Genomic DNA, 26,817 nt, shown 5'->3' on the forward strand with positions numbered 1-26,817 from the left:
AAACTACCTCGGACTGGGGCTCCATGTAAAATCTCTAAAAAAGTGAGGGCTCAGCCTAGAACTATACGGCAGGGGCTGGTGAATGACCTGAAGAGAGTTGGATGCAGTTTCAAAGGCTACTGTCATTAGAACACTACAGTGCAATGGTTTCAAATCATGCATTTCTCAGTGTGTTCCCCTGTACACGTGAAGGCCCGTCTCAAGTTTGCCATGGACCCCCTGAAGGATGCAGAGGGGTCATGGGAGTAAGTCATGTGGTCAGATAAGACCAAAGTATAAATTTTTGGTGCGAACTTTACTCGTCGTGTGTGGAGGAGAAAGAAGGATGAGTACAATCCCAACGACACCATCCCCGCCTATAAGTATGGGGGTGGAAACCTCATGCTTTGGGGCTGCTTTTCAGCAAAGGAGACAGGACGACTGTACTGTATAAAGCAGAGGATGAATGCTGGAATGTATCATCAGATTTTGAGCCACAACCTCCTTCCCTCAGTCAGAGACTTGCAGATGAGTCATGGCTGGATCTTCCAACATGACAATGATCCGAGGCACACAGCCAAGCTGAATGCTAAGAAGCATTGAAAGCTATGAAGCATATCAAGGTTTTGGAGTGGCCTAGCCAGTCTCCAGGCCTCAATCCAATACAAAATCTTTGGATGGAGCTGAAACTTTGTTTTTCTCAACGACAGCCCCGAAACCTGACAGATCTAGAAAAGATTTGTGTGGAGGAATGGGCCAAAATCACTGTTTCCATATGTGAAAACTTAATGAGGAACTACAGAAAGCGTCTGACCTCTGTAATTGGCTTCACCACTAAATATTAGCCCTGATTTTCTCAGTGGTACAAATACCTTTGAACCTTAGTAAATTACAAAAAAATTATTGAAAAATTAGACAATTTGAGTTTCTTTTTTGGACCTATGAGTGGAAATGCATCTATGATTCTACCTATTTTCTAAGTGGGTGAATTTGCAAAATCCCAAAGGGGTCAAATACTGTACTACAAATACAAAAAGTATTTAATTGTACATTTTTAATGTTTTTTTTCCCCATGGTAAATCCATTTGCTGTAGTAGTAATCGGATGGCAAATTAGTGACACTTAAGAGTGGTGGGAGTGTTGATCGTTGCCATGACAACGCCAGAAAAAGCGTCTGCCGGTGGCCAGTTCAAATACACAACAAAGAATCGCGTGCTATGACGTCACACGGGTGGGAGCGCTGTGCATTTACTGAGGCAGATAAAGGTCATAAAACAAACCCGCAACATTCAAACGACATATAACTCACCTTGTATTTAAACTTTCCTTCCCACATTTAATCCTGGAGATATAGTCTCGAAACCGCCACATTCTCCCCTTTATCAAGTCCAAAGTGGGACGTTGTACGGCTTGGAGGTCCCCAAATTGTCGACCCGCCCGTTCTTGGGGTCTTGAACAATCATGGAGTCCATACAGCGAGACATCCTGCCATCGACCGAGATCATCCCACTCGCCTTGCCCAAAGGAACCGAGAAGTTATGTGAATTGTGTCAAAAACGAGCGTACTTGCAGTGCGCCAGGTGTCGAGTCACCTTTTACTGGTAAGACCACGATCGTCACAAGTAGAAATAGATCCAGGCAGTCTTACACGAAGCAATAATTGTGTAAAAGTTTCTCTACTTCGGTGGCTGTAAAATTACCTATATCGCTTGAGTAATTGCTTCAGTATAGTATCTGATTTCTGCTGTTCATGCCGTGGAAAAGTGAGTTTCTGACATTAAACGTGGACTACAAAGGAGGGTAGATGAGTTTTCTCCAGCTGTTATTTTGTAGTAACGAGTAACGGAAAGGTTTAGGAGTATCACTCTAATTGAGAAATTACAGTGAAATAAATGTCAAAGGTGGCCAGAAAAAAAAAGAAATGAAAGATTTGCTTAAATTTTATTTTAAGTACATGATTTTCCCCCCTTTTCTTACGCCGCAACCTTGGAAAATAGACGCACTCTCGGATTTGGACACTAGATAGCAGTGTTGTCCACGTGTCGACCATCACGTCATGTGACTGTTGTTGCCAGACAACAGATGGGAATGAAATGAGCACGTTTTTTGTTATACTCACGTGACTCGTGCAGAGATTTATGGTGGCCAACAATTTTAGTTTGATGGTTGCACTGTTGTTGTTAGTTTTTTAATCCACTAAATTGGTTATTTATTGTCTTTTAAATGGACGCGTGTGTGAATGGTCACGTGCTTCTGTTACTGCGCCTCTCTACAGGAATGAACATCCCAAAAAGTAAATGAAGTGAAGTGAATTGAAATAAAGGTGTTATGAAAAGCGCCCAGAACACCAAACCCTTTTTCAAAGCTTTACTATTGTCCTGTTGAGGACTTTTTAAAAACTATATTTTTTCTTTATTTACCACTAAACCCCTCCCATCACAGACACGCTGACGCACACCCACACATGCACACGCACCCCAACACACACACGCGCACTCACTTGACAGTGATGGAGAGGAGAGCTTTATAGCGAAGCATTCTTTTTATATTTAGCTTGGGAATGACTGAGCTGTAATTACTTTTCCAATGTTAAAGTGTTTTGGGCTCATCATCAGACTTTTCGTTTTACGACTTTGACCCGAATAAAGATTATATGATGAGTTTACATAAGGTCAATGTGGACCATAGCTAGATGATACCTGCACACTCTTGAGCCTGACGTCAACAAATACTTTTACAAAGATAGCATTCAGTTTTGACTAGGAATGCAACGAATTATCACTGTTTCCTATTGCACGGCCCTTCGTGAACCATCGTCTTATTATGGTAGAAGGATTTGCGTGTCTAAGGGATTATATTGATGGTGCTTATGGATTGGCAAGGGGGATCCGATGGTGTGTTCTTACAACAGGGCGGTCACAATGCTCACCTTCACATTTGCACCCAATCAAAAGAAAAGAATTATATTTCCTTTAATGCAGTGCTTTTCAATTATTTTCTGTTACGTACCCCCACCCCCACCCCAGGAAGACCTAAACGTCTCGCGTCCCCCCCAACCAAGCCAAACGCTACATACGCTTCATCATATTTCCTCGTCTTAGCTCTTCATATCTCCAGTGCTCTTTGCTTTGTGCTCTTGTTTGGTTCAAAAATACTTCACGCTCTCTTGAAAATGAGAACGCCACTGCCACCCACTGATTGGCTGTGCAATTGCACTTTTTTTCCCTAGTACGGAAAAAAAAGTATGTCACTTGCGCCACCCCTGTTATCGCTATGCGCCCCACTATTTTGGAAGTACTGCTTAAATGGTGCCATGTTTTGTTGGGGGTAGCTCATTTTGACTATTTGACGAGGGATACCTTCACATTGAAATAGGCACTTGGGATCCTTTTATCCCCAGTAGAATTTCGTTTGAGTATGCCTACATTAGCACAAACCGGTCCACCAAATTCCGAAGCACCTGAGGTGTGGTCAGTGCAATCAGTAAAATGAATATGTGTCACAATTTGCGCTGAAGTGAACAGCTGCAATATACAAATATAGTGCCCTGTGTCTTCCTCCTGGCCTTGAAGCATCTCAGGATGAGCCGGAAGAGCTATAAGAAACTGTTGGGGAGAGGAAAGGTTTGCTTTACTGCTGAAGTTCCTGCACCCACAACCCAACTTCAAATCAGCAGAGAACGATCAGACGGACAGATGAATCCTTTTGTGCTTCTAGTTTGCAGCGGTATAAAAACAGCGCTGCTTGATTGCAATGTTTCTCATAGCTGGATTACCATGAAAGGCAGCTTCTAGTGACACTTTACATTGATGCATTATAGTTCTACACCACTAAAAACACATTCTTAAAGTTATACTTCAATATAATTGTGAGAATGTGTCAGGGAGAGTAAGAGTTTCTTTTGGATATGACATGGCCAAAGTATTTTGCCCACTGGCTTCTTCTGTTTCCGGCACAGAGACCGCAGCCCATGTGCTCCTCCAGTGGAAAGAAACACAAGATGCCAAAACTAGATGCAATAGTCTGAAGAAAATTACAGAAGCGGTTCGGCAGAAGCATACAATTTAGTATGATGATACATCTGAAAATGAATCTGTGACTCACAACCACCATAGGCAAAACTGCCTTTTTAATAGAAGCAATACAAATAGCTGGAGCTTCTATCAAGTGTGAAATGAAACTTATCTTTCATATCAGCTTTTTTTTTTTCTTTTTCAAAATATGTCTGTGTGTTAGCTGCTCTACAGGTCCGTCTCACTTTTATGGAACAGTCTGTTCCATGTGCTACAAACACAGCGTAGAGAATTAACAGCTGTCTTCCTGTGTGAAAAAAGTACTGTGGTGTGTATTAGAGTTGTGACAAAAAATGATTTCACTGATATCCATTTGTTAGGACAAGAAATCCAAGCACATCGATAGCAAACTCCTCAATCTATACAAAATCCACCGCAATCTAACCTGGCACGCTAGACGGAGTGCTCCATATATCCGCCACGGATATATTTTGTAAGTCCATTTGGGAAAGCTCCAATTGAAGCCGTTTTCATGGGAGGAACCTTAAAAAAATTATAAGGCTGCTGACTGGACGATGGCTCTGATCGTCACACTCATCCCCGACCAATACACATAAAGCCACAGGATGACATACTGAAAATACATCAGTAACACATGTTTAAAACTTGTTTACCTTGACATTTTGCATAATCAAGTTGAAATGTTCAATTCTTTTTTTTTTTACTTGTGTTTATAAAAACTAGGCAATATTCAGACCAATATATTGTACAGTTGTTACCCATTTTCCCCCACCTGCCAAAGCACTAGGTTATATTTAGTTTCAAAGCATGTACAGGTTTTTTCAGGTTTTGCCAAAAAACTGCAGTCTACTTTTAAGATATGCTTTGAAACATTTTGTACAACCTTGACTTGCAGAGAGTCTGACTGGTTCTATTTTTCATCCACTAGTGATGCGGAACACCAGCAATCCGACTGGATAGGCATCCACAAGAGGATTTGCCAGTTGCTCATTCCGATCCGCACCCCATCGCTCTTTAGTATGCAGCGGGCTGGTCGCATTGAAAACCTACTTAAAACGGTGAGGCCATACCATGCACCCTGGAATAAGAGATGATGCCAAGAAAAATTATTACATCCCGTGGCAATGAGTGCTATAGCATTTCCTGCTAAAAATGGGTTTCCTGTTTTTCCCCATAGGCTAGAGTGAAATCACTGTAGAATTTAAAGAGCATGTGCATGCACAAACACACACCAACGCACGCACACATGTAGACGCCAGCTTGTACGTGTACACCTTCACTTCTGTCAAGTACAATGGAGTCTGTACGTAAATGTCCACTCACTACATTCCCCTTGTGAAGAACAGAACTAGAACTACTTCCAATAAAACAGTCATAAAATATTTAGCCCATGCCACATGAAGCTAAGCTTCACATCCAACAAAAACATCCCGCAAAATTAAAGATTAACAGATGGCTCAGTAACTAAATATGCTGTAGCCTAGGGGCTACTGTATACTGTATAATAGAAGTGAAGCATTGCCATTATCTGACATAAATATTTTCTGGCATAAACATCTGAGGAAAATTACCAAGTCCAGCTAAATCAAATATACTAAAGAATAAAGATCATCATATATCACCAAGATCTAAAAATTTGTTTGTTCATATTGTGTGGTCTGCAATTACAAAAGTATCTGGTGACCAATCGAGGGTGTATGATGCCTTTTGGTATAAGGTACTGGTATTAGGCTTGACCTCAATTTTAAATTAACAGAGGACAGCTGCTATTTACGAATAAACAGATTGATTGACGGATGGATGGATGGATGGATGGATGGATGGATTGTTCTCCTGTTTAGAAAGAGTTGATTGAGATTTGTAGGTTGGTGGCAGAAAGTAAGCTCTCAGAGGGGAAGCATCAGGAAGCTGTACCTGCCGCTCAAGCCTGCCTGCGCTGTTCCGTAGATGTGTATGGACCCAACACAGTCCAGCTCGTACCGGCTTACCTACTCCTGGCTGATGCCAACATGGGTAAGGACAGAAGCGGTCTTCCACGCTCGTCTGATCTCTTATACCCTGCTCTTGCAGAGTACATTTATATTTGTGTGATCTTAAAATGCAGGCATGGGCAATGTGGCCCTGGTGGCAGAACTCCTGTCTCAAGCAGAATGGGCAGTGTTGAAGAGTCCAGAGTGTGGCTACGCAGTCCACCATCGACTGCACAGGAGCATGGGCTGCCTCCACACAGCAACAGGAAACTTTGAAACAGCTCTATTTCACTTTGCAAACGACGTATGTGCTGACATAAGCAAAATCGTTTCATGCACATTTTTCATAATTTCTTGGAACATGAAATAAAACTATCACAAGAGGCTTTCTCTCTGATATGTTTTCAGATCTATTTTGCCAGTGAGGAGTATGGTCTCGATAGCACTGTGACATGTGGAGGTTACTTCCTTATGGCTGATGTGTTTGTCAAACAGGGGGAGCCCTCTATTGTTCATTCCTTGTACAAAGAGGTAACATTTGGGACAGCAGTGATGCTTTTCCCCCCAGAATAAGCATATTTGTTAATCCAAATATTTTTTCTTAGGTGGCCGAAACTTGGCACTCCCATCTGGCCAAACTCCTACAGAGTCACATCCAAAATATGCAGAAGAACCCTGACACACCAGAGCCAACCTTAGGTATATCTTGTGACATCAACAATGAGTCAATTTATTTACTCATGCCTTGTCCAACACTTAACATGACACCACTCCTAAAGAAAAAACAAAACAAAACAGGAAAACTACGCTATATGCATTTTAAACTTAAATTGTTCTCCCGTCTGTGAGATGTCACCTTATTGTGGTGGAGGGGTTGTGTGATCCAATGATTCTTGAAGCTATGTTGTCCAGAGCTTTTGCTCCTGACAGGGTCACCCATGGAAAACAGGTTCTAGGTGAAAGAGAAGACCAAGAACATCTCACCAAACCCCTTATAATGACATACATTAATGGAAACTTGTTTCCCTTGCCCGGACATGGGTCACCAGGGCCCCCTTCTGGTGCCAGGCCTGGAAAAAGGGCTCAGTGGCGAGCACCTGGTGGCCAGCCCTGCACCCATGGGACCCGGCCAGGCAAAGCCCGAAATGGCAACATGAGTCCCCCTTCCAATGGCCCAAGGGGCTTGGGTGCCCAGTAGGTTGGGCGGCGGCCGAATGCAGGGACATTGGTGGTCCAATACCTGGCTAAAGAAGTTGGGTCTTGGCCCGTGAAATGTCACCTCTCTTGTTCTGGGGACTCCCTGGTTCTGCTTCAGGACTTCAATGATGATGTGGGCAATGATTGGAAACCTGGAGGGCATGATTGGGAGGAGCCCGAGTTGTGTTCTATTATTGGACTCCTGCGATCATCGCAGATTGCCCATAATCAAATCCATGTTCAAGCATAGGGTCATCCATACGTGTGTGCACTTGGCACCAGGACACCCTAGGCCGCAGTTTGATGATTGACTTTGGACTGGCAGCTGCATGTATGGATACTTGGGTGAAGAGAGGGATGAAGCTGTCAACTGATAACAACGTGGTGCTGAGTTGGCTCCGAGGGTTGGAGAAGATGCCTGTCTTGCCCGGCAGACCCAAACATTTTGTGAGAGTCTGCTGGGAATGCCTGGATGAGTCCCCTGTCAGAAGGAGCTTGAACTCCTACCTCCGACAGAACATCACCCATGTCCGGGGAGAGGTAAGGGACATTGAGTCCAGGTGGACCATGTTCCACGCCTCTATTGCCGAGGTGGCCAACCAGAGCTGTGGCATTAAGATAGCCGGGGCCTGTCGTGGTGGCAATCCCCAAACCCATTGGTGGACACCTGGGGTAAGACATGTCCTATCGGGCTTTTTTGGACTGTGGGACCCAAGAGGCAGCTGATAGGTACCGACTGCCCAAGCGGTTGAGGCAAAAATCCCAAGCATAGGAGGAGTTCAGCAAGGCCATGGAGAACAACTTCCAGACGGATTGAGGAAATTCTGGTCCACCAGCCGCCATCTAAAGACGGGAAAGCATTGCACCACCAACATTGCGTGTACTGGAGACTGCTGACTTCAACTCGGATTGTGAGTCGGTGGGCCAAATACTTCAAAGATATCCTAAACTACACCGACACGCCTTCACATGAGGAAGCAGAGCTCAGGCAACTCTAATAAGCCACAATAATTCCCTAGTACTAAAATATGTTATATGGTGTGCTGTTGTACATATGCCGTGACCTGTTACCTAATGTCAGTCGGGATAGGCACCTGCGATCCTTGTGAGCATAAATAGCAAAACAATACGAAATCCGTATATGAAATCACCATAACAATGCTACAAAATAGCTTCATTGACGTATGGTTGGGAAAGAAGGTCAACAGGGCTAAATTTAGCTGAGCTGTATTGCTGTGCAACCGGAAGGCTAAAGCTCAGCTTTATGTCACGCATACTAGGAGACTACTGCTGACACATCTTTGGATGAGCGGCATCCGCACTACTAGACCCTATCACAGCTGCTGCCCTACATTTGACACTAAGCTTGTTAGCGGCTATGCAATTTGCCAGGGGATGCTTCACACACTAGAGCAGGATTTCCCAAACAGCTCAAGAACCTCCACCGCACCCCAAAAAAGCAACACCATATGACAGCTATAGCATGGATATAAATATGTAAATCATAGGTAAAATACTTCCAAAAGGTATCTTAATTAAGGTCACAGGTGGGCTGTACCCTATTACATCTCACGTAAGGACAAGGGGCAGGGTCCACCCTGCAATTGTTGTCAGGTAATTGCAGACAAATACGTATAGACAAATGAACATTGACACACAAAATGAAATGAATGAATTATTGTAGTTTCTTCAATAAGGCTCACAAACTACAAAGAGGTGGGATTTGAACCCCGAACCTCTGGATTAAAAATCAACAGTGCTTCTGTTTCACTGTTGTGCTTCAAAATACAATCATTACATATAAATTTAGAATATAATGAGTTAGACTAGACTGAGACTAAGGCCACATTCAAAAACATGTGTTAGGTTTATTGAGATTATTGAGTAGAATGACTGCAAAATTTTTAAATTAAGGTTGAACTTTTGGGAAAGTACAGTGATCCCTCGTTTTTCGTGGTTAATGGGGACCCCCCAAGAAAATAAAAAATCTGTGAAGTAGAGGCAGAGCTGATTTACATTTTAAAAAATGGGTGTGTTCAATGTATTTAAACATCATATGTTTACAGTATTATATATTATAAATGTTTTTTAAGCACTGCAAATGTAATACTTATGATATAACTGAGATATATACTATAAAAAGAAAACATTGATTTGTACATGTATACGCGCATGTATCTGTATAGCATTTTTAAATAAAATACTGGTACTGTATTTCTTTTTTTTTTTTTTAATTGAAAAAAATCTGCAATGGACTAAGGGTGCGTACAAGAAAGATAATGGATAATAATATTGGATTGCTGGACAGACATACAGTTTAGACCTACACAAACATTACACATCAAACCTATTTATTCATGTGTACACAGGGAAAGTTCCATCAAAACAATCAAACACATGCATTGTACAATAATGCTAAAGAGTATTCCTCTCATCTTTTGAGCAGATCAAGGTCAGCAAGTTGAAGTAGACAAGATACTCAGGACCATTTTAGATTTCGAGCAGGACGATGCCCGGAAGGAACCTGCTCAGATGGCTTTGGTGGCCCACTCACTGGCCATGCTCGCCTTCCTGGGCGGAGATGTCAGCAAGGTGAGTCACCTGACAAGGTTGGTAGGAATCAACAGACTACTAACACAGTGCCACAGTGCCCTAGTAACCCTTTGGCAAACTTCCTTTAGTCGGTCGTCTCTGTGTGGGATTATCTGCGTGTGTTAAGGCTTTGAAGATGAAGCAGGGATTTAGTGGAAATTGCACTGTGACGTGCACACTAGCTCTGACAACTTTAAAAATAAATTAGCTCTCTCTGCTCAGATGCAGCTCATGTATTGATTTTGCAACACATTGTTGTTGAGAGTTGCTTCTTTTCCTTTCTCAATTATCCTCGGCCCATTACTCATTTTATTTTGATTTGCGGTTTATAAGTACTGACAAGGCTTAAAGCTTTTGTAAGGTGTAAACTAGAATCATCATCATTGTAAAAACCCAATTTCAATGAAGGTGGAATGCTGTGTTGAACATGAATGAAAAATACAATGGTTTGCAAACCATGTTCAATCTGTATTAAATACACAATATAGTATGTACCTTTCAACATTAACGGTGCCTTCACAGATACACAACAAAGAATTGGCAATACACAGCCCCATACTATCACAGATGCTGGCTTTTTAACTGAGCATTGTTTACAAATTGGGTTGGTTTTGTCCTCTTTCCTCCGGATGACATGGCGTTCCAGTCTTCCTTAAATGACTTCAAATTGTGATTCATTTGATGATAGAACAGTTTTCTGACTGACAGACACATCGTGGAGTATCGTTGACGGTCATGGCCGACATTTTGAAGTGGGGGGGCAGCCCACGTAGTGTGACTTAAACACCCACTGTCTTGGATGCCTCATGAACACATCGCAGGACGCTTGGCAAGTCAGAATTTCTGCTTGTCTTGCTGCTCTGTCTCTCTCTCTCTTCCTCTCACATTTTTCATCGACAGCGGAGAACACTTGCACATTGCCTGCGGACCACACATTTGTGTTCTTCCACCCCGTATTGACAAAATATAAATTGAAACCGTTTTTTTTCTGCTTTGTCTTAATCGAATGTGGTGATCCGACAGCAGACCACCATCATTATATGATACAAAGTTCACCCATTTTCTCACACACTTATTCAAAAACAGGTGAACACCATAAGTCTTTGCCTGTGACTAACTGAGCAATTCAGGGAAGTTCCTTTTATACCTAATCATGGCAGCCACCTGTTCCTAATCAACCTGATCACATGTCTAATGTTCCAAACAGGTTTTTGATGAGCATTTCTCAACTTCTTCAATCTTCAGTCTTTTTTTGCTACCAATTCCAGCTCTTGTGGAACGTGTTGCAGCCCTTAAATTCTAAGTTGATTATTTTTTTTGCAAGAACAATGAAGTTTCTTAGTTTGAACAATAATTACTGTATCATGTCTTCGTAGCATATTCAATTAAGTATTGGCTGAACATAATTTGCAAAACATTGTACTGTCCCATAGCAAAACAAAATTGAAGATTAGATTTTGTTCATCTCTCATTTACATCTCTGAGAAGTGAATCAGCAATAATCGAGACCAGTTTTTTCAGTTCAGTTTTCTCAAATTTGTCTCATGAGAAGTCTCACAGTGAGCATGACATGAGAAGGTCTTGAGAATAGTTCTACTGGCACGATTTCTCAATAAAGTCTCACAGCTGTCTCCTTGCAAGATCTCACCAAGAGGCAACTGTAAGATATTGTGTTGATCTTAAATGAGTCTCAATTTGATCAACTTACTTGGACTCAAGATCTCAGTCATGTCTCAGTGAAAGATATGGACTAGCCATGTATTTTATTTCTTAAACTTGCCTCAAAGCTGCCTCTAGCTGCTTCTGCCCAGTCAAAAATATTTCTCAATTTGATTTCCTTCCAGTCTGCAATTGCTCATTTTGGGTTCTCAAGATTCTTTCATTGTAAGAAAGAGTAGTGTCTGCTCTGACATGTCCAAGCACATCTTAATTCATCTTGTGCAAAATCTGAGAGAAAAAAAAAAAAAAAAAAGTCAAATAATTAAATAACATCTGGTTCATTTCGTTCATCTAGTTAAATGTAAAAATTAGAGAAATGACCAAAAATTTGGCGCCGAAAACTATCGGCCACTACAAATGCATTATTGGTTTTTGGTTTTGACCAAAAGTTTACCACAAAATAGTGTGAAGAAATTTCGTCCTCTTGTTTGATGACGTAATCAAAACACGGCGAGAAGCAACACACTGGCTGACGCTGTCTCGCGAAAACTATTGGCTCACAGGCAACATGTCTCAGTGGTACAGCTGTCGTTTCCCAACCCAGAAGTTGTGAGTTCAATTCTCCATCCTAATGAATTCATCTAAGTATCCTTGAGCCACACTGAACCCCAAGTTGCTGTGTCACCAGTAGGTAGGTGAGGATGTACTGTCAAAGTCCTTAGAGTGCCTGAAAGGTGCTATACAAGTACAATTCCTTTTTCAATTATGAGGATTTCACTTCTGAAATGTTGCTCAAATCTGGTTTTCTCAAATCAATCTCCTTTGTCTCAATGATATCTTTGCTCATTTTGACTCATCACTTGCTCCTAAGGGTACCCTTGGGAGCACAAACTCAGAAACAAATACGCAGAGAATGAGATGAATTTGAGATGATCAAATTCGTCTCACGAGGTAAGATTAAGCAAAAGATGAGTAGCACATTTTTTGCTATGCGGTGGTAGCTCTAGATAAGAATTTAACTCGTTCCAGGACCTGGTATGTAAGTCGAAACGGTCGTATATCAGGCGGGATTTTCCTGTAAGAATACATTATATACATTATAATCAGGGGTGAATGTGGGCCAGAACGGTCAGGAACGCAGTACCAGTATAAGATTCAGGGCCAGAACGCAGTTCCGGTATAAGATTCAGGGCTGGAATGCTGTTCCGGTACACGGTGCTTTGATTCCGAAAATATGACAACTGTCAAAACGCTATGTAAAAAAAAAAAAAAAAAAAAAAAAAAAAAAAAAAAAAGCTAAGCTGCCACACATGCATTTCATCTCCAAGAAGAAAACAATCTACCAACATTAGATGTACATGCACAAGTGTTAATGACAAGCATAATAAAGTGCTTGTGTAGCGTAATCTGTTTACACCAATATTTATTATTTGTTTTATTCCACGGATGGCATGGAGGTTTCCCCAGCTGCTGCAGTTATCTGAGTCTGACGATGAAGAGTCACTTCAATGTGCGAATGCACATTGAAATGACATTGAAACAAAGAAAAACGCCTGGACTCATTTATCCGTTCAATTGGCTGACATACTGACATGTGATCAGCAGAGATGATTTGCTCTGATTGGTTCAAGTATGCATGTTTTCTGGAACAGCAAATATATATAAAAAAAAAGTTGAATTAATGCGACAAAAAAGGGCAATGCAACATAAAATTGATCAAATCTTTAAGAGCAACAAAAGAGTTGAGGAGGCTTATTTATCATATTTACTTTTATTTGCTCTGATGGGGAGGTTCAGAACATCTTAAGCTGTCAATTTGCAATTTGGACTTATATTTGTTCATTTATGTTAGGCTACTTATTCATTTCCTTAAGATTAAAAAAAAAGTCAATGTTTGCGTGATTTAAAAAATATATTCCATTTCACTCTGCATAATATAAGTCATTTGTACTTATTTTTCTGAATGTATGTTGCTTATATCTTTATTATTTAAAAAAAAACAATAAAAAGAATAAGTAAATGTTTACATTAACTCCAATTTTAAATCTACATCCTATGTTCTTGAGTAGTTAAAATTGAGATTTGGCATTTAGTAAGTGAGGAAATGAGGGAAAATAAAAATTTGGAGATTGAGGTTGGGGTTATTGCTGTTTTTGTTAACTTTTATTTTGCAAGTCATTGAAAAAATACAATTTTGAATGAAAATCAGTTTTTGTATGTATTATGGAAATAACTGTGCTAAAATAGTTTTCTTTGCATTTCAGTAGTTTAAGAGGTTTGACCCCCCTGCCCCCCCCCCAAAAAGAAAGAAAAAATAATAAATAAATAAATAAATAAAATTTCTGGCTCCATGGTGACCTTTACGTCGGGGAGTTCCGGCAAGAAATTCTAGCCACTTTCACCCCTGATTATAATTCAAATAGTTCGTTCCACAGCCCAAAAACATACGCTAAATCCTGAATAAACACTGCAGGTGCAATTACAAATAGCAATTGCACATAGCAAAACAAATAAATTATAAATACAAATCAGAATAGAAATAAATCGGGAAAGAAAAAGAGTTTTTATTGTCACCTTAACTTAGAGACTGGCGAAAAGAGGTTGGAGGAGACGGTTGGTTGAGGTCTCTTTATCCTTCATCCATATCAACAAAAGGCATTCCATCTCCTCCGAAATAGCTACGATGTTTAGAGAGGATAGTCGTGCCCTTGGATGCTTTGACCATTTTGATGGCTTCCATCTGCTTGAGGACCATCGAGATCGTAGACATATTCCGGCCGTATTATCGAGCCAGTTCACTGAAGTGCATACCACGCTCATACTTATCATTTCCTTCTTAATTTCAACGGTAAGCTTTTTCCTTTTTTTTCCCCACCACCTGCACTAACCTTCTTGGGACCCATGTTGATTTGAAAACAATGAAATTGTGACGCTGTCGTAAATCGCAGTATTTCGAGCATGTCGTCCTATGTCGAAACAAATGACAAGTCAAATTATTCGTCGGCTGTCAAAAGGATCATATGTCGATGTGTTCGTATGTGGAGGTACCACCGGGTTATTAAAAAAATAACAATTGATAAGTTTCACTTTTTGTATTGAATTACCGATATAAAGTGCTCCTCGATATCCTATTTTATTGAGATGCACATGTACGGTAGAGAAGTTTTTTCTTTTATCGGCTTACTTTAGATTGTGTTGGTGTACTGATTTAAATTGTTCGTCAGTTAAAGTAAGTAACCTAAGTAATCCCTCTTACAGGCTGGCAACATTTCCACCTTCTAACACTTCCTCTGCTTCCCTAATTTCTATTAAGTTTAATGTTTGGCTTACGTTGAACACCCTTACCACACAAATTATGCACCATGGTTTTATATAATTTTCAGATTTCCATTTTAAAACATGACATGATTTTACATAATTTTCAGATTTCCATTTTAAAACATGATTTTATTGGCAAACATCTTTACTGAACTGTGAATGGAAAATTTGCAGGTTTTCATGGTACAATATGATTCCTTGATGTGCAAAAGAATGCTGTTTTTTTAAGGGTGTAATGTAAACAGGACAAATGTTATGTTGAAGGTGGTGTGTGCCTCAAAAAATGTGGTTAACTCGTCTATTCAGGCTTATAAAGAGAAAAGCTGAAGAGAAACGTTTACTGCAGGCTTCCGTCTTCCTTAGTTTTGCATCTTCTTGCTTGTGTCCACCGACTATAAAAAAGGGGAATATGACACAGATTTATAATGATTAGTTTTGGTTGTGTAATGTTAAATTTGTCCAAGTGGGATTTCGGACGCCATCTTCTCACGTTGCCTCTAATTGTGGGGTTATGGTGCAAGAACTGTCATCTCAAAAGTATGGTAAAGTATGTCAAAACATAATGCAAGGGGATTCAGATTTCTGTTCTATCTAGAAGATTTCAGCATATTATATATAATATACAGTGCCTTGCAAAAGTATTCGGCCCCCTTGAATCTTGCAACCTTTCGCCACATTTCAGGCTTCAAACATGAAGATATGAAATTTAATTTTTTTGTCAAGAATTAACAACAAGTGGGACACAATCGTGAAGTGGAACAACATTTATTGGATAATTTAAACTTTTTTAACAAATAAAAAACTGAAAAGTGGGGCGTGCAATATTATTCGGCCCCTTTACTTTCAGTGCAGCAAACTCACTCCAGAAGTTCAGTGAGGATCTCTGAATGATCCAATGTTGTCCTAAATGACCGATGATGATAAATAGAATCCACCTGTGTGTAATCAAGTCTCCGTATAAATGCACCTGCTCTGTGATAGTCTCAGGGTTCTGTTTAAAGTGCAGAGAGCATTATGAAAACCAAGGAACACACCAGGCAGGTCCGAGATACTGTTGTGGAGAAATTCAAAGCCGGATTTGGATAAAAAAAGATTCCCCAAGCTTTAAACATCTCAAGGAGCACTGTGCAAGCCATCATATTGAAATTGAAGGAGCATCAGACCACTGCAAATCTACCAAGACCCGGCCGTCCTTCCAAACTTTCTTCTCAAACAAGGAGAAAACTGATCAGAGATGCAGCCAAGAGGCCCATGATCACTCTGGATGAACTGCAGAGATCTACAGGTGAGGTGGGAGAGTCTGTCCATAGGACAACAATCAGTCGTACACTGCACAAATCTGGCCTTTATGGAAGAGTGGCAAGAAGAAAGCCATTTCTCAAAGATATCCATAAAAAGTCTCGTTTAAAGTTTGACACAAGCCACCTGGGAGACACACCAAACATGTGGAAGAAGGTGCTCTGGTCAGATGAAACCAAAATTGAACTTTTTGGCCACAATGCAAAACGATATGTTTGGCGTAAAAGCAACACAGCTCATCTCCCTGAACACACCATCCCCACTGTCAAACATGGTGGTGGCAGCACCATGGTTTGGGCCTGCTTTTCTTCAGCAGGGACAGGGAAGATGGTTAAAATTGACGGGAAGATGGATGCAGCCAAATACAGGAACATTCTGGAAGAAAACCTGTTGGTATCTGCACAAGACCTGAGACTGGGACGGAGATTTATCTTCCAACAGGACAATGATCCAAAACATAAAGCCAAATCTACAATGGAATGGTTCAAAAATAAACGTATTCAGGTGTTAGAATGGCCAAGTCAAAGTCCAGACCTGAATCCAATCGAGAATCTGTGGAAAGAGCTGAAGACTGCTGTTCACAAACACTCTCCATCCAACCTCACTGAGCTCGAGCTGTTTTGCAAGGAAGAATGGGCAAGAATGTCAGTCTCTCGATGTGCAAAACTGATAGAAACATACCCCAAGCGACGTGCAGCTGTAATTGGAGTAAAAGGTGGCGCTACAAAGTATTAACGCAAGGGGGCCGAATAATATTGCACGCCCCACTTTTCAGTTTTTTATTTGTTAAAAAAGTTTACATTATCCAATAAATTTTGTTCCACTTCACGATTGTGTCCCACTTGTTGTTGATTCTTGACAAAAAATTAAAATTTTATATCTTTATGTTTGAAGCCTGAAATGTGGCGAAAGGTTGCAAGGTTCAAGGGGGCCGAATACTTTTGCAAGGCACTGTATATGTATACACGGGTGCACATATTTTTTTTTGCCCAGGTTCTCAGAGGAGGACCTGGAGATGTGACTTGGTCCTCATTGAGCTTGAGAGCCGACCCGCCTGATGCAATAAAAATATGACAAGCTTTACTTAGAGCCAATTACCTTTAATTAATTATATTACCAAGTAATGCTTGATTAACATTAACTGGCACAACAAAATTGCCATTACTTTTAAGTGAAATGTAAAGAAATAAACATAAAAGCACTAATTCAAAATAAGGGGCATTATGTGGCTCCCACATTAACTCCAAGCCTTTGTAAAAGTGGGCTGTCCTCCTCATAAGAGCTCATTGAACGTGCATGTTTAGCTTTGTGAAATGCGAGCAAAAACACGTTTGTCAGTGCATGGCGCTGTTCTTCATTAAGTTTATTCCGCCACTTGTCAATAGGGCGAGTGGGGTCCTGTCTGACATCGATAGTTTGCTTCATTGCCATAAGCTCTGGTTTTTTTTCGTGCTTTTCAAAGTTTGGATGGCTGAAATTCTTTGACCCTACATAAAATGCGCTGCTCTTATCAGCGACATTGGGATTCTCACGGCAAATTTTGTACCACATTTCCGTGCGAGCATCATTTGCTTCTAGCTATGGTACCTCCTGCAGCCACTTTTCAGCAAAAGTCCTTTTTTGTGACTATATTATTAACATCTCAAAAGAGTATATTGCTGCTAAACTGCTAGCCACTTTTATAGGTTAAGTGCAACAGAGTAAATTTTGCACTAATATATTGTTTCAAATATTCCTGTATCATATAGACTATATTTAACATATATAGACTATATTTATCACTTCCAGTTCCATTGTATGCAGTATCATTTGTTTTTCTTTATTAAATTCTTAATTTATTTTCATCCCTTGTCAATGATCTGCTAGTGTGATCAGGCTCCGTGGAAAAACATAAAGAGCAGTGTAAATGTATTTCCATTTTCCTCCTTTAGTTTTATAATCAGTATAATAATAATAATGATAATAATAATAATAATAAATATGACCAAAACAGCAAAGCGAGTCGCATCATTTGAAAGATAAAATGTGGGCTGGGTTATGCAGGCCAGGTCAGATTGCATTTGATATTACATAAATCAGATTTTTCACATCGTGTGACAGCTGCTGCTGCTTGTCTTTGTTTCTGTTTTGTGTGTCAGGCATTGGGATTTGGCCACATGGCGCTGGAAGCGAGCCAGCTCATACCAAACCATGACCTGACGGAGCCCATCCAGTCTCTCCTTCAACGGCTGAGTTAAGAGGCACAGCTAAACTATGCTTAGCCTCTACAACAGGGTTATGAAAGGTACGGCCCACGAGCACATTTTTTTTTTTTTTTTAACAGTTGGAAGATGAAGTGAAAACAGGAGAGGGACATGCTTTTTTGGTTTTGAACTGACTTGTCTTTATTTTCATCTAAAAAAAAAAAACAAAAGAAAAAGAAGGAGGGCTCTATTTACACTATTTGGAACATTTGTTAATCATATTTGGGAACATAAGACTTTCAGAATGATGGACAGTATGTAAAGGTAAGGGTGATTGCTTCACAGCGTACCATTGCAGTACTTCCTATCATCAAACAGCCTTTAGCTTTTATCTCAAGTCAGTATTTCTAGACGCTACACACCAAGACAGGGCTCCAACGTGTCACTGAAGCTTAAACATTGCATTGTTGTTAATAAACAGTTCAACCCGAGTGCTATTTTTTCCTCCAAATTATATACATGTATTTTTTTTCCCACCAGTATTTACTCATATTATTACTCAATCATACAGCATGTTTTTGGCTTTCGGATTCATTGGGAGAAGACAGTAAAACAATGGAAATGTGTGGGTATCCTCATATTCCCTTTTTCTTTCTGTGTGCCAAATATACACAAGCATCTGTAAGAATGAATATTTGCCCTTGTGCGCTGCAAAACTTGTCCAGAGACTCTAGATGTACACTTAAGCCCTGAATGATTCATAAACTGGCCACATTTTGAGTCCAAATAAATTCTCTTTGCTGGAACTGACAAAAGAAGAGTGTCACCAAAAGAGTTTAAAAAGTAATTCATGTAAATTATTTACTAATTTAATTGTTTTGCAACATTTGGGAATATTTTATGTAAAGTTGATTATCATTAGGAAGGAATTTTTTGCACAATTCTAAAGAATTTTTATAACTTTTAGCACAATTTTAAAACACAGCCCATGGGCCAAATTATGGTCTGCTGTGAAATTCTAAAAATGACTAAAACAAATTTCTCCCTTCCAATTTAATGTACAAATGCTCATAATAAACAACAATAAAACACATTTATTGTGACATGGACACTCATTCAGTAGTGACCCGGGAACAGTATGAAAAATGTTCCCCCTTGAGTTCCGTCATTTGAAATTTGGGGCAAATTCCCAGACCTGTCCTGAAACAAATTTGTTTAGATGAGCTCTATTCAGAAACTGGTATCACTGGCCAGTCATCAACTTATGTGGTGGGAGGCAAAAGTCGGTAAATGGGTGGGTTCCCGACATATAGTAAAAAAAATTACACGTTTATGATGGTACCATGCCCCAACCTGCACTCTTTCTAAATGAAGTCCTGGAAGTGAGTTTGAAAAAGCTTATGGTAACCGACATTGCTCACTGGGTATGGCTCCTTGGGACTCTCTTAGGAGAGAGCAGTTTACATTGAAACTCTTGTCTAAACTGTCCAATTCCACCATCAAAATAAACCTGTTTATAGCCTGGTTTAAACTTTGAATTTGGACTGGATAGCGACAAAAATACTTCATGACAACTGTACAGGGGGGTGTTTTTTTGTACCACGGTTATTAAGTCTTAAATCTAAAAAAATAAATAAATACATAAATAAATCATAAGAGGGCAAGGGCCACTTGCATTTCTGGAATATCTCGGAATTAGTCGGCGCGTTTCGGTGAGGCAGCATTTACTTACTATGCTCCTCACCTCCGGAGCAAGTTACCTGAAGGTCTGAAGTGTGCTCAAACTGTTAGCGCCTTTAAATCTGGCTAAAAACGCAATTGTTTACCACAGCGTATTCATGACTGTCTATATATTTCAAAAGTTATCTGCTTTTTTAATTTTTTTGGTTTTATTTCCATTCTAATTTCAATTATTATTATTATTTTTAATTCTTTTGATGATTTATTGTGATTTTTATGTATAATTTAATTTCCTGTTTCAATTGCCTTTGTTTTTAACTTTCTTTTTGATTTAATGTGATTTTCATGAATCATTTTAGCTCTGTTTGTGGATCTTCATGTGATGTAAATCACTTTGAATTGCCTTGTGTCTAATTGTGCAATACAAATTTGTCTTGTCTTGCCTAGACTCAAGTAGAGAATGCCTACTGCCCAAATACCCCAGATAAGGACTTCATGAACGCTGAAAGCAAAATATTTCGGCTGTCGTAGTGGCGCCCTGACCAGTTACAAGCGAACTTCAAATGGGAGCAGGCGAACGCTATGGGTGACATTACCAGTGCAATGTCCAGTTCTTCTTTACAGTCCATTGATGGTACCAGCAGACCATCTTTCGAAGTTACAAACAGTGCGGAAAGAACCAGACACCAAAGAATGATATAGCACAGGACTCCTCGCACAGTGGAATACTGTATATTCTCTGCAAATTGGCCTGGTTTATTTTAGAAAATATTTTTAAAGGATTTTTTCTGAAATGTTATCGCTTGGGGTGCAATGGTACACATATTCACACGAAATACGCCAATATCCACAAAACATAAAGACTTCCCTAAAACGATGTGCCAAGATATAATGCGCAATTGCGTTTTTTAACTTCGCTATATAATTTTTTTTGTACATTTCATGTTCATCCTCATTAATAGGCACTTTGAACATGTTTAAAAATAATATTTATGATGTGATTAGGCTATTTTATGACAATAATTTTTATTTATTGCTCTTAATGCTATAAAAAAAGTTGTTGCTGTATCAATAATGCTATTTTAATGTAGGTGAAGTTCTAAGTGTTCAGAATTTGCTATGAAAAACCTAGAGATGCACAAGGCCCCATTCATTGTGACTGTCAGTCCTTCTCAACACTACCTTATTGTCCATTTCCAGCATTCACAAACTAAAAAGAAACTCGAGGCCAGCCAATGAATCATTTTGCTATGAACTGTAGATATGTTTCACAGAATTGTAGATATGTGGTAACGTTGATGTAAACAATGTGGCATGGTAACAAGGACAATAATAGGAGAACGTCGACTTATACGTGTGCGGCGACTCTTGGGATATGGTTTACTTAGTAGACGACGTCACAATAGTATGTGTGTATGTTTGTGTCTGTATTGTTCGTCAGAAGAGGTACTGTGATCGAAAAGAAAGCAGCTGGGTAGGGGCTTGGGTGATGCGGTTCTTCCTGGTGTCTTGAATTTTTACCTTTGGCTACACTCCACCCCCCAGCCCCCCAAAAAGGAGATTAAAATTAGGCTTCACTGTTTTGTTTTGACACAATATTAGTGCACACAAACCACTTGTATTTAAAAACAGCATAAATTAAGAATAAAACAAGGAACGATACAGAAGAAGCAAGTGGAAAAAGTGCATGTTCGCCGTGAAATTCATCACATCATATGATACTTTTTCCTCATTGTTGCTTGTGTTATGTTTTCATCTGTCTTTTTGGATATGTCTGGTATTTGAAGGTTAGATCCAGGCTGCTTCCCTGAGTTATCAACAAAACGCACAACAATGTCAACACCAAGGGCAACTTTAGTGGAACAGAGTCAAAATTTGATCAGTTCTGGATTGCTGGCTTGATAGCAGCAATCAGCTCCCTTCCTGGTAAAAAAAACTAAAGTGAATTAAATTTTGTGTTTGTTTTGAATAATATTTTTCCCTTTTTTTTTTTTTTTAAAATCACAGAAAAATTGGCCGGTCCGCCCTGCCCCACCACAGTAACAACTACATATGAAAAGTAACATTAACTAAAGACCACTAGAGATCAAGAGAGAAGGAACAGCAGGTGTGTAAGTTGCAGCATCCTGCCTGATATGTGCTGTATTATTTTTTCCCCAACAATTGTGTGCCATTCTGCAGCAGTGACAGGTCACTTGTTTTGAGGTATATTTTCTCTATCGTGGACAAAAAGGAAAACAAACAAATGCATCTGTTGCTCATAAAGTGCTAAAAATGTGGGAATTTTATAACCTTGGCAGACTTGTAATTAATATGAAACGACCTACATAGTAAAACAATCTGCAATTTATCTAGAGGATTTCATGTAATGCGCAGATAAACTTGGATATGAGAGTAAAATGGTTCTTGCATCTTAGGCTTTAAATATGATATGACCAGAGTTGTGCATTAGAAAGGGTCATGGCATGGGGGAAAACTTAATACTGCCACAATATAGATATAATACACAAAGACAAATTTGTCTGCCAAGTTAGCCTTTTTTTCAGGGCACGCAAAGCCTTTCCCATCAAAATTACTGACCTGATTTACTACCTAATATTTAATGTTATATGTTGTGTTTCCATTTTATTGATTTATTTGATCAGAATTCAAATTTACTTCAGAGGGCCATCCGTCCCATAAATCATCAGCAAACTTTTTTGGAGCAGAGATTGCACCTATTTTGTGGCCACATATTGACACTGTATACATGTTATAGCTACACCCATGGTCATAAGTTTTGAAGTTTTCCACCATTCAGATGAATAAAAAAAGAATCTCAAACCTTTTGACCAAGGGTGTGTATTTAGGCCACAAAGTAATTATCTTTTCCCCCATGTCATGCCTGGTGGTCTGTAGTATTTATCTTGGACAAACTTGGAAAAATTAAGTCTGCATTCTACCATATCCTACAGTAGTCGACCCTCTCCCCACCCACCCACACATACACACGCACACCAAAAAGAAAAACTATAACAAACAAATTTCTGGTCTGAACAAACCCGAAGCGAAAACATTTTTGAATTAGCCCTAGGAGGAAAGAGGAGTCAGGGGAGCAGCCTCAGATCTTTTGGAGGGAGTTAGTATGAGGAAGAATGTATTTTTTTGCATTCATCTACATGTATATGGAACAGGAATGTGTGCATGTGTGTGTGTATTTGCTGGTGTGTGCAGGCGATTTGCATCTCACTCAGTCAATAGCTTGATCTCGCTGGCGAGCAACGTGTTGAAGTTGTAGGTTGGGTCAGGAAGACCCGGACCTGAGGCTTGGCAGGGAGGTGACTGGGAAGGCTCGGCAAGCTCGGGGTCGCTCTCGCTAGAGGTGGAACCCACGCTCATGTTGCACACCGCCTCGGGCAGGGAGCCCCCCACGGAGGGAACCGGACACACTTCAGGCTCGCTGCTTGTCTCGCTGGTGCTCGACACCACAGACAGCAAAGACATCTTACGGGTGAGGCGATTGGGGAGCATGGAAAGAGCGTAGTCAGCTACGATGCCTGCCACGTCCATGCCACAAGCCTGATCGAAGGCGATGAAGCCCACATTGGCGTTGGCCTCGCACACCACAAAGGAGCCGTCGTTGAGCTGCAGGAGGTCGATGCCGCACACGTCCATACCAAGGATGTTTGATACCTCAGTTGCCAACTGCTTTCCCTGCTCGCTCAGAGGGCACATCATTCCCACGCCACCTTGATGACAACAAACACAAAGTGTGTCAATTTGCACCACTTATGTACAATAGGCGGTTGTGTGTTTTTGTAGACTGGTGTGGATAGTATGACAGAACATCATATTAATTGTTCACTTAACATTTGACAAAAATTTGGGTTCATTTTTGTGGATTACCATGACCTGAATAATTGAGACAGATTGAGGAAAGTTAGGATTAATTCTGAATTCTTTCTTTTTCCCAAATGCCGTATCAAGGGAAGAATTTTAAAATGTTGTTTGATTACATTTTAAAAAGCCAGATGTTTACAGTTACAGTACTACGATAGTAAATACTGAACCACTGATTGTACAAAATTTGGTTTGCTGCTGTCTGTGTTGTTTTAGCCAAGTTGCACTAGAAAGATAGCTTCAAAGGTACCATAAGTGTGTACATTTTCTGTACGTATATCAACAAAGGGTTAGTAAACTCATGTTCTGCATCATACTCTCTCGGCTTTGGAAAAAAGTTTTGGGGGGGGGGGGGCTGGCGTGACACAAGTCTTTGCTTTTACAAAAGAAACATTTGTGTAAGAAACTTGTGTTGACGACTGCTGATATCGGTTGGCAAGTGCCAACTTAAACTTTTTTTTTTTTAGAATAGATTTTTTTTTTTTATTCTACAAAGGTGTTCATTTTGGTTATATAAAATTAGTGACTGGCACTTTATAGTATAGTACAATACAGTGATCCTTCGCTACGTTGTGCTTAAAACTTCGCGCCCTCAGTCCATCACGCATTTTTTTTCTTCCATTAAAAATAAATAAATAAATAAATGCAGTATTTTATAGAGCTGTCCCGATCCGATCACGTAGTCTCTCACTCCTGCAGCTTTTCTTGGTCAGGCAGTGCACTGGAGTTGCTTATTAAAGTTAACGATGATTGACAGACGTTAAGGTTTGAGCTTGCCAGAGACGCTTGGAAGCCGAAACGTCAAAGCGCTGCATGTGTCAATCATCATTTAACTTGTTAAACAGTTGCTGTGACAACTCATTGTGTGTAAGCGAGCAGCTTTAGCGTATTTGAGTGGACTCACTCAAAGAAGCATTTAATAAAGACAAAACATTTTTCGACTTTATTCTTGTTTCAAAATAACTCGGTGGGACAGTAACATGTTTAAAAGTTATCATAATTATTATATTTGAAGTGCTTAAAAACATTTATGAAAAAATATATATACATACGTTTTTTTAAATAATTCTTTGGGGGAAAAAAAAAAGGTGAAACGACATGTCATATATCCTCACGGGCCTTTTTCTCTCTCTTTCCAAAGGTAAATCTGAATAAATACACTGAACATACAGAATGTGTGTGTGTGTGTGTTGGGGGGGGGGGGGGGGGGGGCGCTACTTCACGGTTTTTCACTAATTGCGGTGGGTTCTGGTCCCCATTAACCGTGAAAAAAGAGGGTTTGCTGTATAATACATTGTCCATACTGGCTGTACAGCTAATTTGGCATCCAGCTATGCCCTTGTAACCTGGCACGCCAGACTGATTCTTTCACATAGCCCCTACGAATAAATTCCACATATCAATCTGGGCAAGATCCAATAAAGATCTGTTTAATGAGAGGAACCTTAAAAAAATATAAGCTTGCTGATTGCATGATGACTCTCCCTATCACACTCAAGAGAACATTGTTTCTCGTCAAAAAAGTTTTTCGTGACATTCTTTGCTCTTCTTTAAATTATGAAATTAAGTGTTGTATTCATCAAGCCTTAACAAAAATCAGGACTGTCCCATCAGCTGCGATTCAATCTTAAAGCGTCTACTTTTCTCTAAACCCTAGTAAAGTTGATTGTTATGTACAGGTCAGTTGTATAACTGAAGCAAAATACAGTCACAATTAATACCAAAGGGAAAGACAACACCTGGTATAAATGATCATCATGTAAAAGATAGTTGCCTGAGTATTTAGATATGCAAATCGCAAATTTCTTAGATTTGGAGAAAATCATGTTTAATCAGGGGTTCGATTCCAGCACCCACCAGCGCCCATTGTGTTGTCTTGTGTTGAATTGTGCTATACAAATAAATTTTCCTTGCTTTGCCATTGTTGTTGTAACCTTGGGCTACTAAGATACTTCATCCTACTTGCCTGTGTGAAAGGAGTGTGACAACGAGTGGTCGTATGGTGGTCGGGAGAGCCAATGGTACAGATTGAGCACCTCGCTTCTGCCAATCTGCCCTAGGGCAGATGTGACTACAGTAGTGGCTTACCACCATTGAGTACAGAGTAAAAGAATAATGCAATGTTAAGCGTCTTTTGAGTGTCAAAAAAGTGCTATATAATTCCAAGGCTTTACAGTGGTACCTCGAAATACGATCCTTTCGAAATCCAACGTAAAATTTGATTAGTCATTTGTCTCGACATGCTCGAACTACGACGATTTATGACAACGTCGCAATTTTATTGTTTTCCTGCAAGACTGACGTATGGCGGGTTTTCTTGTGAGACAAATCAACATGGGTCCCAAGAAGGTTAGTGCAGGCGGTGAAAAAAGGTGACACTTACCATTGAAATTAAGAAGGAAATGATAGAAAAATATGAGCGTGGTGTGCGTGTGAGTGAACTGGCTCAATGGTACGACCGGTCTCCTCCGACCTCATTTTGCCAGTTTCTATAAATTAAGGTGACAATAAAAACGCTTTTTTATTTCCAATTTATTATTATTATTATTGTAACATTGGCAAGAAAGTGGCGCGCATCGTCACGTTTTTAATCATTTATTTCAGAACTTGTACAACACAACATGGCTACTGTCCGCTGTAGGTGACGCTAAAATCAACATGAAAAAAGTAAAAACTTCCCACTCTACCGCACCTCTTGCTCTCTCGTCAGTCAAACGGTGCGTTCAGGAACAGCATGCAAAATACAACCGCCACACTAAACCCTGATTCGTTACATTATTATTATTATAATTATTGTTTCGATTTGTATTTATAATTAATTTGTTTTGCTATGTGTAATTGCTATTTGTAATTGTACCAGCAGTATTTTTTAAGGATTTAGCGTAGGTTTTTGGGCTGTGGAACGAATGAATTAAGTTATAATGTATTCTAATGGGAAAATCAGGCTCGACATACGACTATTTTGACTTAAAAACCAGGTCCTGGAAATAAGTTAATTCGTATGTTGAGGTACCACTTCATTCTTAA

General features: G+C 39.8%; 3 protein-coding genes across 7 annotated transcripts in view; 1 reads left to right on the top strand and 2 right to left on the bottom strand.

Annotated features, from left to right (window-relative positions):
* The window catches only part of ccdc30 (coiled-coil domain containing 30), a 44,123-nt gene extending 42,374 nt beyond the window's left edge, over nt 1-1,749 (bottom strand). For all 5 annotated transcript variants that reach the window (XR_009067237.1, XM_057860297.1, XM_057860322.1 and 2 more), the window contains exon 1: nt 1,289-1,749. Coding sequence is in view for 4 of the 5 variants with exons in the window: in XM_057860297.1 (XP_057716280.1) it covers nt 1,289-1,315 (27 nt within the window). In the remaining variant the exon portion in view is untranslated. The remainder of the gene's footprint in view (nt 1-1,288) is intronic.
* Nucleotides 1,245-19,329, top strand: zmynd12 (zinc finger, MYND-type containing 12). The gene is made up of 8 exons (XM_057860411.1): nt 1,245-1,580; nt 4,942-5,071; nt 5,855-6,026; nt 6,118-6,287; nt 6,392-6,514; nt 6,589-6,682; nt 9,627-9,772; nt 18,187-19,329. The coding sequence occupies exons 1-8, from the start codon at nt 1,441-1,443 to the stop codon at nt 18,283-18,285; spliced, it is 1,074 nt and encodes a 357-aa protein (XP_057716394.1). The 5' UTR covers nt 1,245-1,440; the 3' UTR covers nt 18,286-19,329.
* Nucleotides 17,892-26,817, bottom strand: part of rimkla (ribosomal modification protein rimK-like family member A) — a 32,002-nt gene continuing 23,076 nt past the window's right edge. The window contains exon 5 of the mRNA XM_057860399.1: nt 17,892-23,639. Coding sequence (XP_057716382.1) covers nt 23,137-23,639 — 503 coding nt within the window. The 3' untranslated portion in view covers nt 17,892-23,136. The remainder of the gene's footprint in view (nt 23,640-26,817) is intronic.

Source organism: Corythoichthys intestinalis, chromosome 2, assembly GCF_030265065.1.
Source record: "Corythoichthys intestinalis isolate RoL2023-P3 chromosome 2, ASM3026506v1, whole genome shotgun sequence".
Lineage (NCBI taxonomy): Eukaryota > Metazoa > Chordata > Actinopteri > Syngnathiformes > Syngnathidae > Corythoichthys > Corythoichthys intestinalis.

Bases quoted from the DNA above. Each gene is read 5' to 3' on its own strand.
- zmynd12 (XM_057860411.1), top strand. From the start codon at position 1,441: ATGGAGTCCATACAGCGAGACATCCTGCCATCGACCGAGATCATCCCA. The intron at 5,072-5,854 runs GTGAGGCCATAC...TCTCCTGTTTAG, and splicing joins TTGAAAACCTACTTAAAACG to AAAGAGTTGATTGAGATTTG. The intron at 9,773-18,186 runs GTGAGTCACCTG...TTTGTGTGTCAG, and splicing joins TGGGCGGAGATGTCAGCAAG to GCATTGGGATTTGGCCACAT.